General features: G+C 40.8%; 1 protein-coding gene across 4 annotated transcripts in view; it reads right to left on the bottom strand.

Annotated features, from left to right (window-relative positions):
* The window catches only part of grik4 (glutamate receptor, ionotropic, kainate 4), a 329,869-nt gene that overhangs the window by 36,873 nt on the left and 276,352 nt on the right, over positions 1–16,644 (bottom strand). For all 4 annotated transcript variants that reach the window (XM_034225443.1, XM_034225444.1, XM_034225442.1 and 1 more), the window contains 3 exons: positions 14,877–15,038; positions 11,976–12,128; positions 9,893–9,997 (listed from right to left, as the gene is read on the bottom strand). In XM_034225443.1, the coding sequence (XP_034081334.1) occupies positions 9,893–9,997; positions 11,976–12,128; positions 14,877–15,038 (420 nt within the window). The remainder of the gene's footprint in view (positions 1–9,892; positions 9,998–11,975; positions 12,129–14,876; positions 15,039–16,644) is intronic.

The raw sequence follows: 16,644 nt of genomic DNA on the forward strand, positions 1-16,644 counted from the left end.
AAAGTGATAGAAAAGACGATAGTGAATTCACATTTTAGAGCTTTGAGGCAGATGATTCCAAAGTCTAAATTTCCTGCTGGAAAAAAAAAACACAGCCCCTTCAGGCTTCACAATGAAAAGAGCAGAAATAAGGGGGCGGGGGGGGAGGATGCTTATTGGCACATGCACAAGGTGAGAAACCGTGTTGAATGGATGATCCTCAGAGGTTGCTTGGAACAGCCTACAGTCCAAATTGAAATTGAGCAATTTTATTTCTCTGAATGTTTTTAAGGCACGTCTGCACGAGATGCTTTCTGACACTATGGGTGTTTGTAAGTGTTGGTGAATATGTAAATATGATGTCCTCTATTGTTTGTTTTTATGTTGTTTTTATGTTTCATGTGGAACTAAATTGATGCAGGTCTCCCTTGTAAAAGAGATCCATGATCTCAAGGGACCTATCTGTCTAAATAAAGGTTTGAAATGAAATGAAATGAGAAGTTAATGTGGTTTGACATGCTGCTGTTCCACTTGCTGGACACATGCACTTCACACACAAATGAACATAAAAGCATGTGAGGCAGTATAATACTGACAACAGAACCGCACTGGAAGGCTCAGTTCTCATGAGCTATTACATTGTGTTAGCGGGGTAAGGATAACACTAGATACATCTCCGAATAAGGCTCTAAACTCCCTTGATCTGCTCCGAAAAGTGTTTTTCAGGGACAATTTGATCTTATAGTGAAATACTACAGCTGCATACTGGAAAAGAAACACTAAAACTATTCCCATACTATCTTTTTTCCCCTGCTGGTGAACAGTTTCCTTTTCTACCCTTAATTCCAAAATAGCCAATATTTTATACTAGCTTTGCTGAATTCTATCAGAAGGGTTTTACTCACAGATTTTCCTTCACTGGCATTTTGATTGGACTATTTCGCCATAAGCACCAATTAAATCTTGACCCTGATTAAAACACATACTGTACCATGATTTATGCAACAAAAAAAAACATTTGCAGGATTTATGTTTAACACTCACACCTTGTTTGAGGGTGCCATCTGGAGCACCTTTACATCTGATAAAAACTCCCCCTCTTACGATGTTAAACGTGCTGTAATTATTGTTTGAAATTACACAGCTATAACACTGACACCTACTCTCCCTATATTACACACTCTCTCACTCACACACATACACTCAGAGTGAAAGACTGAAACATGTTTAATCTGCTCAGTTGCTTGGGATCAGAGGGTTCCCTCAGTCTCGCCTTACTCTAACCTTAGTGGCAGTAGCTCAAGCACCAGCTCTTTCCTATTAGACCTGTACATCTATCAGATGGTTAAGACGTACTTGTTTCTGCCTGAGGCGGGGAAAGGGATCCAAGCTAGGCCGTGGTGTGCTGAGCTACGTCAAGCTCCTATGATAATATCCTTCAAGGAGACAAAAAAGGGTGGAGGCAGTCTTGAATCTGTCAACCTGCTGTGCACCAGCCCACACCTCTCATTCTCTTATTTCCCCCTTTTACCCTTCTCCCTCTCAGTACCTGTCCCGTCCCTCCTTCCTTCTCCTATGCAGCAGCGTAGAGAAATTTAATTGAGTGCATCTGCATCCACAGCAGAGTGGGCAGCAAGAGTAATAGTGCTCTCAGAGATGGGAGCAAAGAAAAAGGGTAGGGGTAGGAAAAAGCAGATTGCAGTAATAAACATAGGAGCAGCACTGACAGGAAATAAATAAATCCGATACAAAAGAGAAAGAAATTGAATGAGGAAGTCTTGTGTAAATAACACAGCTCAAATCATTTCTTGCAAATTGAAGTGGTGCCCAAGCAGTGCGTGTGTCCGAAAGTATGCGTGCAAGATGTGTCTGTGTGTGTGTCTGAGATATGCCAGGAAATCAGAGTTCCCTCAGATACAGGGAAGCAGATGGGTTTAATAACTTAGTACGCTACCTGCATTTGTTAGCTTGACCTATGAAGACCTTGACAAAAGGACACCTGGGGACCCAAGTTTATTTTAAAAAAAAATCAATCTGGCTGTAAATGCTCAAATGATAATTCAGTAAATTGGATAGGGCTTACTCCGACATGTTTGGAAGATGAATAGTTTATAGATGATCTCTTCACAAAGATTCACTATGGGGACAAACAAATGCAAAGAACATGGGACGGAAATGTGTGGTAGAAAGACAACATTACACAAATTCAATATCCAAGGTTAAAAGAAGTTTATACTGCAAAGAAGGATCCTGTTTGTTATATTTGTTATTAAATGAACAACTGGTTTGAGCTGTGGCACTGCTGAATATATGTAATGGGGAAATAAGGCCAAATAATTTAAATGAATTTGATTGAGGTGTCAAACATAGATGGAATATGCTCATGATCTAGAAATGTAGTCAGTTCTTTGTATTTAGCCAAATCATTCTTAATGCTGCTGCAAATGTAATCTGCCCTGATGAAAAGGAATGAGTTGGGACACTTGCTTTGTATTTCAGTAAATCTGCCACGGGTGGTTTGGGTAGCTCGCACATTCGCCTAGGGAGGGATTTCTATTACTTCAGTGGAAATAATGGAGAAAAAGAACTCAATGGAAAAAGCCCCAACCTATTTTCACGTTATGTTGATGAGATTTTGGTTTGCAGATCAGGGAGGCAGAATTTGGTTTAAACATCAGGCACTGAAGTCCCAGTCACTGAAAGAATGTGTTAGATTATTTCATGCTTCCTTAACCTTTGTTTTACAGCTATGGCAGATCAACTCAGTTCGATCTCTGGTACGAACCTTGCAGGCTTCATAAAAACACATTACTGTGTGTGGTAGAATGTCAGAGCAAAATCTATTCCTGAGCATCAAATTTTTCACAGCACCTGTAGACTCAATAATGAGAACAATTAGCTTTCCGTCATGCTGGAGTCGCCCTTTGGCCTTTCTGTTTGGCGTGACCTGCTGTAACTTACTCAAACATGGTCGATGCTCTGCAGTCTCTAAAAATTACCCTTGAACGCAAACTATGAGTCAAAAACAAACACTTTTCTCTCTCTCTCTCTCTCTCTCTCTCTCTCTCTCTCTCTCTCTCTCTCTCTCTCTCTCTCTCTCTCTCTCTCTCAGGTGGTTTCTGTACTAAAGCTGTGATGAAGTGCCTCCATTATAAAACTAAATGGGTGGTTCTCTGTTCTCCAGGATGTGGCATAGAGTATTTGCAGCCGTTTGCAAGGCACAGATATGAACAATGAGGCACGTGCTAACACACAAACACACACATAATACCATCCTCTTTTCTGGACTCTCACACAGTGTCCCACACCCGAGCCTAGCACTGTAAGAGGAATGATCTTGCCTACCCCAAACTGCAATAATTACTCGTTTTGCAGATTCTTCCAATTAACAGGAGTGCTGCTGTCAATGTGCTTCATGCAGAAAGAGAGGGCCAGTCCAGGGATTCTGCAGAGAGGCTGGAACGCTCTCTCAGTTTGGTGTGTGCTGTGGCGCGGTTGGCTGGCAGGCTGCAGTGTGATTGTTTTGGAAAAGACTTGTGCTAAACATGCATAGATGCTGGTGGGCTCGTTGTGTGTGAGAGTGTGCAGAGCCAAGAAGCAGAGGGGCTGGCACAGACTCCATCAATGCTCACACAGGCGCTGACACACGCACGCACGCACGCACGCACGCACGCACGCACGCACGCACGCACGCACGCACGCACGCACGCACGCACGCACGCACGCACGCACGCACGCACGCACGCACACACACACACACACACACACACACACACACACACACACACACACACACACACACACACACAGTGAACTGGTGTCAGATATATCAGTCAGCTAGTATCCAAATATCACACAAAGTGACTCTTATACTTCTGAAACCAAAGAAAATAATTCAGACGATAGCAACAAGAGGTTGAGTTAGGAAAGTGCTCCGTCTGTTAATGTTCCTAAAGAGAATGCAGTCTCTGCATTCAGGAAAACAAGTTGAGTTATATTATCCATCTGTACAATCCAAATATAAGTGTTTTGAAACTTTCCCCTGGTGTTCACTCCATCTGCAGAATATATACCCTCAGAAACACATTCACACACACAAGCCCATATAGTTCTAGTCTCTTTTATCTAGCTCATTACACTAGCTTATGAATAGCCGTAGCAAAAGGACAAGGAGGATTACAGCCTATTCCTTTAATATGATTAGTCGTTCAAACAGGAAATAGCAGAGAAGGTCAAGTTGTTGCCCTATAATCATTAAATGTGGTGACAGTTAAAACACAGTGCACATAAAGGAGAAAAAAAATTGAGCCCCGCTGTTATTTGACATGCGGAAAGATTGTTATATAGCTTCGTCTTTGCCTCTTCTCTTCCTGGCCTATTTTTCTCTTGCATGCCCTTTCTGTCTCATTTACTTTCCGCCTGTCATCCCCTTTCCTCATTTCTCTTCCCCCTCTCCCCCCTCCACCTGCGTATCTTGCCTCTTCTGTGGACTGTTGGTTACAGGTGCCAGTGGTCCCTCAGCCAGACCATGCACAATGTCATGCCAACTTCTTAAACCATCATCATTGGCACACCTGGCCGCTAGCACAGGAGCATCTGGGAAATGTACTTTGCCTGCCAAAACTCAACAAATAAAGATTATTGCATAATGCAGCGATCATATCCTGGAACTAAGGTAGGTTAACTCCACTGTCATCTGAAATGGTTGTTTGGAAGCGTAGAGCTATTACTGGAATTGTATGTTATGGATCTCTAGATGGTTCATTTTTTTGATTTTATAGCTAAAAATCTAACTGTGATGAGTTTTGCATCAGACCAAACTTGGTCAAAATGTATTATAAATGAATAATTTAAACAGAAAAATAAAAAGAGCAGTTTCAAATGTTCTGAATGCAGAGTATTAATTCAACATTTCAACTGCCATAAAGGCAATATCACAATCTCTCTTTGGTCCTTGATGTGGTTCACACCATGTGTGAGAAAAGTAAAACTAAACACTACAATAATACATTATAAAATGGTCTTCTTCCTGCTGATCACAAACCAGCAGAAACCGGTGTGGACTCTGCAATCTTACAGGTGTGGAGGTTTGTTTTTTGTTAAACTAGAAATCTATTATTACTTGTCATTTGAATGAATGACATCTAATGATGAATACATTGCTACTGAATCAATGCATTAACATTAATATGTATCTTCTTTAAACGTATAAATGATGACTGCTAATGCATGAAAGAGTAGTTTTGCAAGGCAAGTAGCACTAGATGGTAAACATACATGTGATGGTGACTAAATAGATGGACAGGGAGGCAAATAGACAGACAGATAAATAATGATAGATGGATAGCAAGATAGATCAAATAGAGAAAGACAGCACAGAGAGCAGCAGGAAACTGTTCTAATGTGTGAAATGCCAGAGAAATTCAATTTTTGACAGTGGCTGAATAGTGTTGAACCCCAAAGGAGCTGATGGTCTCACATGTGAGGTGATCTATAGCCAACCACAGGGCTCGGGATGAGCGGATGGTTGATCATACTGACTGAGGAAAATGAATGGAAGTGGGGAAGAGAAATGGAGATATGTACAGCATGACTCGTTGCTTTATTTCCAGAAAGTTTTGGTTGACAGTTGATGGAAGGTTTTCTTTTGTGTTGTTTTAATTTGCATTTATTGGCATAGTTGTACACTATGAATATAATTCTTCTTTTAACCAGAGAAAAGACTTAAAATATCAACTTCATATTCGTTTGTTTGGATATATTTAGCCCAAACTCTTTTTGTGAGAGTTGGTGTGTGGGTAGTGAGCCACCTTCCTTATGTCTGGCAAGGCCCTGGCACCTGTACTGTCTGCCTGGATGAAGCAGCCCCAACCCAACAACATGTGGGAGGTGTTAGTCAACAAAACAAACAACACCCCCATCCTGTCCCCTGTCTAACACCTTGCCTCTCTCCATTAACATAACTGGCAAGAGTGCTTTATAATACTTCTGGTTGAAATCATCACATTAGGCCTGATAGCATTACCCTTCTGCTTGACTGGACCAGTGCCAAAATAAAGAGGGGACACAGAGAGAGGCAGACAAGGTTAATAAAGGCGGATGGGATTTCTGTCTGACTCACGGGTTGCTGAGGTAAGATTTTTCTGACACTCAATCCCCTCATTCACCGATATCATCAAATCCAAAAGGGTCAAATGTTTTAACACAGAGATGTGGAAATCATTTTTTCGTCTCTGTGCTATCTTACTGTTTACTGTATGTCTTGTCTGTATCTTATAATAGTATAACAACAAATACAAAAATGCTGTAGATAAAGCAGCAAAAATACTGCTATCTGCTGCTGCAGAGGGGTGAATGTATGTTGGATTATGGACAAGTCAATAACCAGCATACACAATGCAGCATCCACTGGAAAACAGTCAGGGCAGCACGGAAAACACAGCTGTCCCGGTGAGGGACAGGTATTTCTAGGGAAAATACTGTGCAGTTTAGTATAGCACCATGAACACATACATTTCAGGGATTACATGTATAGCTTTACATCAAGAATCAGGCCTTAAGATGACATATAAAACACTAAAGTCTTGGCATTTCTAAAAACAGTGGTTTCAAAGCAAATGGTAAATTGAAATGATGGCATTCTGAATAATCTGGGACATCCACTCATAAAAGACACACATACATTAAGATGCATGCAGATATAATCCTCATTGTGAGCACTGAATGTGAGTGAGGATGAGGAAGGGACATGGAAAAGAAAACTGCTGTTGTCCAGTTACTAAGGGATTGGTCGTCACTTGCCTTATGCCAAATAAAAGTAGTGGTTAAAGTATAAAAGAGGATAACCCTAGGTAACTTGACTTACACAATATCCCTATCTAGTTCAACATGATATGTAGATCTTATCTTAAATCTGTAATGTCCCAGACACAATGTCAAGTAGCCTACTGCTACAGTGTGTGTAGATACTTGGTTGGCAATGGAAACAACAACTTGCCACTTCTTTAAACAGGGTTGGCAGAAGAAATTGAAAGTATATTTTTTGTTTTATAACTCCATCCATCCGTCTTTATTTAGTTGTATGTATTTGTCCTTCACTTGGATTCCCCAGTACAGAGTCTGACACACTGCAATATCTGACAGAACACATTAGTATAAAAAATAAAGTTATTTTGTGACTCATATACAATTCTTTTCTAAATAAATAGTCTGAAACCTATTGTTAGCTGTGGATTACCATAAAAGCAATCATAGATCCTTCTTCCTCTACCACTCAGCCATTCAAGATTTCTGCTTTTTATGCGCTAATGTTTACATTTGAGCACTTATTTTTCTACCAATCAATCCTTTTTTTTTTTTACCTGCTAGATCAACCACAGATATTTACTGCTGTAGACGGGTGAGACCCACTGGAGTTTTTTCGAGCTGCTGTTGATGGATGAGTACAGACAATCACTTTGCCCACACATATTTTCCCCAGCCAGTCTTCAATTTGAAACAATGCTCTTCTCCAACCACCTCGATAAATTCCCTGTCAGAGGTTCTTTAAGTGTTGTCCAGGAAATATCATTTTTCCACTCCTCGATTTCAATATTTAGACAACATTACAATGAGAGAATGCCGGAGAAGTTTTGTGTAATAATGGGTTTTAATGCGTTGATGTCAAAAACTAATTGTTTTTCAGACAGTGTGTCTTAACATAGATATTTTAAAGGGGACCTATAATGCAAAATGCACTTTTTTATGTCTTTTATACATAAATGTGTCCCCGGTGTGTCAGGGAACTGACACACAGATTTTACGCAAATCTCTAAAAACGGGGATACAATGGAGCTGATCCAGATTTGCCATCCGATATGACGTAAATTACGTCATGTCGGATGGTGGACCCACGGCCCTATCAGAAACGTCGCTATCAGAATCAGTGCCCGATGTGTTTTGGACGTAATATGGTCTTTGTTTACATTAGCAAGCATCGCTAACACTCAGAGCTAACCTGTACTGGAGAGAGTATGTGTAAGAAGCAGGATAGAACAAGGAACTCACCCTGTGGTAAACCTGCAAGAAAAAAAGCATTTGAGCTCCATACTGTTTCAGAAATAATCTTTGATGTGGTTTTGAACATGATATGGCGTTTCATCACCGCAGCGTTTAGACAGTGGGTGTTTCTCAATCGCGAGTATGCTTGCTTGGTAGCACATGTCTTCTGAGTCACTTCCTTCAGAAGCTAGGCAAGAATCCTTCCTGGCATTCGGAAAACGAAGAGTGGAACAGGCTAGCAAGTGTGCAGGTGTGCGTCATATGAGAGGCCCCGCCTTACATTTTCCGCCACAGATTTGGGGAAATTGGTCCGTGCGCAAAGCATTGTGGGGATTTTAAGGATGCGAAGTCTACCCATGTGCAGCCTCGAAAATTCCCCCAAACCAAGGACGCGGCCTTGGTGGAATTCTAAGTATGCTGGACATTGGAACGGTCCTGCTGCGCCACTTGATGACGTAGCATCCTTGAAATATTGGCTTGGAAGCCAGTTTCCTCGAGATTGAGAAACGGCCAGTATCTGCCGTGTCCCGCATGAGCAGGCATAAGCTCCGCCCCCTCTCTTTTTATTATATTTTATTATTTTTTATTTTTTAAGCTTTATTCCCCGAATCAGCACTTTAGTAACAGGGCTGAAACGGAGGGATATGAGGCATGGCTAGAATGGGTGATCTGTTTGGTATTTTGAGCAAAACACTTCATAGACATTCATTTTTATATATTTATATATATCTGAGACCTATGCTATTGCCTAGAAATAGCATGATAGGTGACCTTTAAATCTGCTGAATGTTTGATTTCTGGATCCCTGACAAGAAACATTGAAAACCCTAGTATAATATCACCAATCCCCAAGCAATTGATACAGTCCAGAGAACAAGAGCAGCAGTAGTTCTGCCATCCATTCATTATTAGAGAGCACTAAAAGCTGCACAAAGCCTCTCGTCACTTACATTTAATTACTGACTACTTTAATTCCTTGTAATCCTGATAAATGTCTTCAATTTAGAAGAAATTGTAAAGTATTTATGTTCCCTGGTGTGAAAGTGAGGCAAAGAGATTCTGAGGGAGACCAAGCAGTTTCAGAGATTGCGCAGTGTGGTTCAGAGCATAGACTCAAATGCCTGTGGTGCATGTAGAGTATTTTCAGAAAGCCAGAGAGAACAACAAGACCGCTAGTGTAGGAAGCGTGAAATGCCAGCATCCACTGGGGCAATAATGGAGTGACTGGATACAATATAGTCATTTTGTGAGACTTAAATATGACTAAATGTTCTTTTATTCCATAAAGAATAACAGCTTCAAATTTGTATCTAAAAGTCATCAAAAGTAACTGAGGAATATCTGTAAAACCCATAGTCTGTCTTGTGTTTTAACCCAACAAATCTAGTATGCCTCTTTGCACCTTCAAAATGGCATCACTACTTTTTTTGTTTTGTTCTATCTTGACACTCTTGCCAGCATGATAATGGGAATTGTTTGGACCAAAAGATGTCAGTTGAGCTGGTGTTCAGAGCAGAACCCCTGCAAGTGTTATCCCTGCAGTACAATGCAGCACAAGTTACCTCACCGCCATAAAACAACGGTAACATTTGCCCATAGAAGTGCCCTACAGAGATCAGGAAGGTGTGCGCTGAAGAGCTTTGTGTTCAGCAGTAACAGCTATATCATGGCCAGTGTCTATCTAAAAAGCAAATGGAGGAATCTTTGCGATTCACTTCTGGTATAGCACACTATTTATATGTAAAAGCTCTTGAACCAATGGGATGGACTACAAGCTGTTGAAAGGCAGTGCTGATGCTGAAACCATAGCATGTGGTTATTTTGAAGACAGATAATACCAACATAGGATTTGTAGGATTGGGAGTTACTTTACCTGCCTTAGGCCATCTTTGCTGTTCTGCATGATCCTCAGGATGTAGTTAGACCTCTGACCTTTGCTGTTGAATTCAATGTGGCCCGTTAGACCTTCCAATTCTACCTATCCAACACAGAGACAGCAACATGTTAAAATACCTCCCAAAGAAAGCAGCAGCTATAGATCTCACTAGAGCCTACATTAGCACTACTGGCTCTGGATCAACCTCTTGAAATGTGTCAAATTTATTACATTACATTACATTACATTGCATTTAGCTGACGCTTTTATCCAAAGCGACTTACAATAAGTACATTCGACCAGGAAGACACAACCTTGAAGAAAACAGAATCATATAAGTACATCAGGTTTCATAGAGCCAAACATTTCAAGTGCTACTCAACTGGCTTTAGGTAAGCCAGTCCTTTATTAGTATATAAGTGCTTTGTTAATAGTTCTAACGCTCGAAGTGGAGTCGAAAAAGATGAGTTTTCAGTTTGCGCCGGAAGATGTGCAAGCTATCTGCCGTCCTGATGTCAATGGGGAGCTCATTCCACCATCTTGGAGCCAGGAAACCCACGTGTTTTCGCCGATGGGAACTTGGGTCCCCCTCGCAGCGAGGGCGCAGCGAGGGCGCAGCGAGGGCGCAGCGAGTCGTTTGGCTGATGCAGAGCGTAGTGCACGCGCTGGGGTGTACGGTTTAACCATGTCCTGGATGTAGGAAGGGCCAGATCCATTCGCAGCATGGTAAGCAAGTACCAGTGTCTTGAAGTGGATTCTAGCAGTTACCGGAAGCCAGTGAAGGGAGCGGAGGAGCGGAGTGGTGTGGGAGAATTTAGGAAGGTTGAAGACCAGACGAGCCGCTGCATTCTGGATGAGCTGCAGAGGTCGGATGGCACATGCAGGTAGACCAGCCAGGAGGGAGTTGCAGTAGTCTAGGCGTGAGATGACGAGAGCCTGGACCAGAACCTGAGTCGCTTTCTGAGTCAGCTGGGGACGTATCTTCCTGATGTTGTAAAGCGTGTATCTGCAGCAGCGGGTTGTAGCAACATTTATAATGATAATATGAAGAACGAGGCTGTTATATCTTCAATTTACCACAGAATAGACAAGCCATTAGTCAGGTCTTCTTCCTCTGAGAGAGGAAGACAAACAGTCTGATATCGAACACATTACATTTAAGCATTTTGATAGCCAGTCAGTTACAGCCATTTCTCCCTAATAGGATAACACATTTTATTCACTGACAGCTAATCTTTATCTCTCCTTCTCTGTTGTCTCTCAGTATAATGTAGAGACAAGATAAACTGACCTAGTGGATAAGGAGCGTATCAAAGATGAGAGCACAGACTATTATACAGTGCCATCTGTTGTCAGCGATAATATAAGGGCTTTAAGATAACCAATTAATATGCAACATCAGGAAAGCAAAAACAAAGGGCTCAATAAGCTTGGCAACATCTTTATCTGGTACCTGCTAATAATGACATTCCCTGCCCTTCTTGTTGTGTGAGAGAGTACGAACACAGAAATGAAAACTTACAAAACTGAGAATTATCTTTAATTAAGGATAATAGTTTGTCATTTTGGGAACATACTTTTCTGTCTAGTTAGATATCAGTTAAAAACATCAGTTCTGTCATTTCGGTGATTTGCTGCAAGAATAAAGCAACTGGTTAGTTAGCTCAGCTTCGATAAACATAACGTCTGGAAACAGGGAAAGCAGCTGGCCTGGCGGTGTTTAAAGGTAGCAGACCCTTTTTTGCCATGGCGCAGTGACTTTCTGGAGTTTCTGCTGGTTTCTCATGGTAAAACGACGAGGAGGTAACTGCGACCGCCAAGAAAAAGCATAAAGTTCTGTTAGCTTTAGCAAGGCTGGCTGTAATCAGTCTTTATGCTAAACTAAGCTAAAAAATAGCTGGCTGTAGATTTATATTTACAATACAGACAAGGGAAAGGAATCAATTCGTTTTTGTGTTGTATTTGTTTTGGTGTGTTTTGTCCTAGAGTATGTAACACTTCTTAAAGAACTCAATTGAATATACATCGGATGTATTATTTATAAGAAAAATAACTACATTTCTCAAAAAGTTAAACTTACCATCCTCAGGTAATTCATCAGGCTGGTGCCGTGCTCCCAAATCTTGGAGGACTTGCAGGAGAGCTGGGTGGCGCCAACATTTTGGCTACGGTTCAGCTCCTGGACGGCCGCCACCACCGCGTATACTGCATCAAAGAGCAGGGCTGAGGAGAGCTGCAGAGGGGGAGAGAAAGTGCACACATTATGCAATTATGCATTCACACACAGCTGCAAAGACTCCAAACTGCAAGTGTACCATGTCAGTAGTTAGTGGTCAATAAGGGGTTAACCCATCCCTGGAGTGGCAGTGATATTATTCCATTAGATCATTAGAAAGTCTCTCTCTCTCTCTCTCTCTCTCTCTCTCTCTCTCTCTCTCTCTCTCTCTCTCTCTCTCTCTCTCTCTCATCCCCAATGAAGCTGGCACATCCGGACCATTTGAATCACTGCCTGTTCTCAGTGAAGGCCAGCTTCAGGCAGCTTTTCCTCTTATCACCCTTGTACAAACAGCCCCCTCGTTACTACCACTGCATCCTGCTATGTACATTTTATTCAAATGCATGATGCGCTGCATTAGAGGCCAAAGGAGGGTCAGTGCGGTACATCTGTGTAATGGAAATTGGGATGAAATGGCCCTGATGTTTGGTGGATATTGGAAGAGGGAGGGATGGTGATGCATAATAAATGTTGGATCAAAGAGAACAATAAGCCATTAAACTGAAAACCTGTGATGTCTTACAACCTTAAATTGGCAAACATAATTACTGGATTGCACTTTAAAGCAAAATGTTGCGTACAAACAGCCTGTGAAGACATTACAATCAGCACTGTGGGTTTGACAGATTGGAATAATGTCTTAGTGTTTGTTAAGTCAGCATTAAAAAGTAAATGGTTGTTTCTGGTTATATTCCACTCGTATCTTATCATATTTATGCCGTGAAGCTAATAGGGCCATTGCATCTACGCAGCTCCTCTGTCACAGGTGTTCTCTCTTTGTGTGCCAACATGAACTTTCACTATTTCGGGCTTGTTTTACAAAAAAAAACCTTAATCCTTTGGTTTTACCGGATGCGCTGTAACACAAATACAGTCACGTCTTGTTTATCTACTGATATTTTAGTCTACTTTTTCTTCATGCTGATTTGAGAATATAAATACCTCCCCAAAAACGCGAGACATTTTTAGGCAGCGTTGTTTGTTCTACACTAATTTGTCTCCTGTAAAACTTTAAATCTATGCTGCATCTTTCAAAGTTGGCATGGTGCACATCTTTATCTTTCAATGCATTAACAGTCTCAGATTGACATGCAAAGAGGTCACGTGTGCATTTTTTGTACGTATGAGCCCCACAGTTGCAATTCCTCCAAACCTAATTACAGTAAATGAAAAGACAGCATATTATCTACGTGCATGTCTAAATGAGTTAATGACTTTCTTGCTCTGCGTTCATCAGCCTTTATTCTCTCTAGTTATTAGCGAATTAGTCACAAGTTCTAATTGCCGCACGCTCAAAAGCATCCGAGTGACCTGCTGTGCCCAAAATACATTTTTACATGCTATTCTTAACCTGTTCCACCAGCCAACGGGGGTCATGGGTTTCAATGTGTTTATTTAGTTTTACATAAAGTCAGGGATTAATTTAATAATTTCCTTTACTGACTTTGTTGTTCCTAATGAAGCCCTTGAGAAAATATGCAAAAGCTGTCCATTTGCCTCAAATATGTTGTTCTTGTTGGGACTGTTGTTAGATGTTATTACTTAATATTCACGTCATGTTTAGAAAAGATAGGACAACAACATTTCCATTTGAATTACTTTAAAAAAAAAATATTGGTTTAATACTTGAAGATATTTACGATTATACTGTTAGATTGATTGGTTTCGACACTGATAAATGATTGAAAAATTACTTCAATATTGATGGCATTGAAGATCTATTATAGATTCGTATAGTATATTAGGAGAAAGTTAATTTCATCCACTGTTAACATGAAAGACATGACACTGCAATACTTCTTTACTGGACTCAGAAGCAGAAGTTCATCTCAGAGCGGCTCAATTCCCTCGTTACTTTGAGATGCCGTTTTTACGAGTGACACTTTCTGGGTGAGAGGGCTTAATCCTGAGAGGGATTATAGGGCAGGGAGATAATACTCATAAATTGAGGTCTCATAAACAAGCGCTCATTTACGAATGGGTGGCAGTCATCACTTTCATGCAGGTCATTAACGACATTTTATCAGCTGAACAGCACGTAGACATTTCAGACAAGTCTATCTCATAAAACAAGTATGAGAGTGTTCTGCTGTCAGCCTGTCAGTACAAAATGTTCATTAAGGTGGGCTCAAATGTAAAAAAAACTGTATTTAATCGAGTTTCTTAACATAAAAACAGTTGTACTTTCATATGTTAACAGTAGCTTAGTGATTTGAGGCTGTTTTGAAGTCACTCATTCATTATGCAGAGCAGGACATGTTAAACTTTGAGCAATCTTTGGATGATCAGCGGAATTAAGAAGAGCAAAGTTTATCTTTTCTTTTGCATCTTCTTCTGAAGGAAATTTAACAGGGATCCATTATAAATGTATTAAGGAAGGTGGATGCTGCAAATTAGTTGTCTGCCAAATAACAACTGCCTACAGCAGCACCTGCAAATAAAACAGTTACCTGGATAAATGTCAAACCGTGGTATTTTTGTGTATAAATGACGTCAGTATTTAGGTGGATTACTTTGAGATGCAGCAGTACACTGGAAGAATATTGGCTCTGAAAACCCTGTCTGAACTTGGTATGGCAATAAATAAAAAAGGCTTCAACCATTATTCTCACATGAGTAACCCTCCTCTTCTGTTTGTGTGTGTGTGTGTGTGTGTGTGTGTGTGTGTGTGTGTGTGTGTGTGTGTGTGTGTGTGTGTGTACTTACTGGGGTGCCAGCGAAGGGTGCATGGTCACAGTTCTCTTGCCAGGAGCGGTTGAGGCTTAGCACAAAATCCTGGAAGAAGGGATGAGTTTGGTTGAAGACTGAAAATCCAACTATGTTGACTTGTTGTTCCACCACGTCGTCCAGTCGAAGTAGAGAGAATTCCTGGAGGGCAAAATGAGAGCGAGACAGATGGAGATTACTGGGTGAAAGCATTTTATTCCCATGAAAGCTGTCACATTCTGCCATAATCTACTTTGAACAACACCAAATGATACATTGAATCATTGTCAAGGTAAAAAGGGCATCAAATATGTTTACATCCGATTTAATCCGCCTCACTTAGCATTCATAAACTCCCATTATTCCGGCTGATTGACATGAGAAAGCTGCGGCAATTTGTTCATTCCCACCATTTAGCTATGCGCCACTGAACAAAACCATGCATTTTGAACTGGCCATATGCTATTCTTGACATACAGGCCATTATGTTAATACTGGATTGCAATGTTAAGGACCTACATTAGAGCAAGATGGACAGTAAAAAGAGCCTAAGACGGACTGGAGACAGTAAATGGGGAAGAAAATAAGGACACTGAGATAGGGCTGCTCAATTAATCGTATTTTAATCGTATTTTAATCGTATTTTAATCGTATTTTAATCGCGATTACGGCTTGCAACGATTACGAAAACAACGTAATCGAAATAAAATGATTATTTTTTTATTATTATTATAATAATAATTTTTGTTTGTTTTTGTTTTTCAGTTGAATTATACTTAAAGTTCAGGGTAATCAACTGTTAAAAACATACTGTTCACATTTGTTTTCTCCAATAAATGGATGTTTTCAAAGTCAATGAATAATCGCAATTACAATTATTGACCCAAATAATCGAGATTATGATTTTTGCCATAATCGAGCAGCCCTACACTGAGACGGATTATTGAGAAAGTGAGGCAGAAATTCATTGCATATTAAAATGCTCTGGGTTAGGAGCAGAGAAAAAACATATATGTTTCTTATTTGGCCATAGGGACATGGTGTTTCTTCTCCACCTGGGGAACAGCAGACATGGGACAGGTGGAGTTAGAGATGAGGAAGACATGGAGGAGAGGGAATGCTGTGAGCGGGGATGGACGTTTCCTGAAGGTTAATAGAGGTGTCAGAACCTGGTACCCCCTCAGGTAGCAGCCTTCGCCTGGCAGCCTGTTGTGCCACCAGCTTATGACAGCCAGACCAGACACAGTCTACCTGTCTCTCACCAAGGCCAGGGACACTCTTGATTTAGAGTGATTGGAGGGGAAAGTAAGGTAGAAATAAAAAATGAAAGGGTTGGTGTGGGAGTAAAGAGGTGCCAGGGGACATGCGGAGAACAAATGGGAATACAACATGATAGCATGTGTATGGGATACAGTGGTCAACAAGTTGGAAAGAGGTAGAGAAGAGAAGCTAGACACCTGTTAATGAAAGGAATCAAATTTGTCTGGAAAACAATGATCAAAGCCCTCGACGACCAGCTTTAAACCTCCTGCTACGTAGAAACCCAGGGTGCGTGTGGTACAACATTTAAGGAATAGGGCAAAATCTTTCAAACAACCCAACCAAAGGGAAGTCATGATTGTGTTCTGGAAAATTCAAGCTAAGGCACAGCTATGCTGCAACAGAAAATGAAAAAATAAGAAATTGCCTTTTTCATCTGTAAGAACAAAATGGATGAGAGGGATTAGGCAAATGAGATAATGGACATTCACACACCAAGAGGGAAAAA

This window comes from Gymnodraco acuticeps, unplaced genomic scaffold (assembly GCF_902827175.1).
Source record: "Gymnodraco acuticeps unplaced genomic scaffold, fGymAcu1.1, whole genome shotgun sequence".
NCBI lineage: Eukaryota > Metazoa > Chordata > Actinopteri > Perciformes > Bathydraconidae > Gymnodraco > Gymnodraco acuticeps.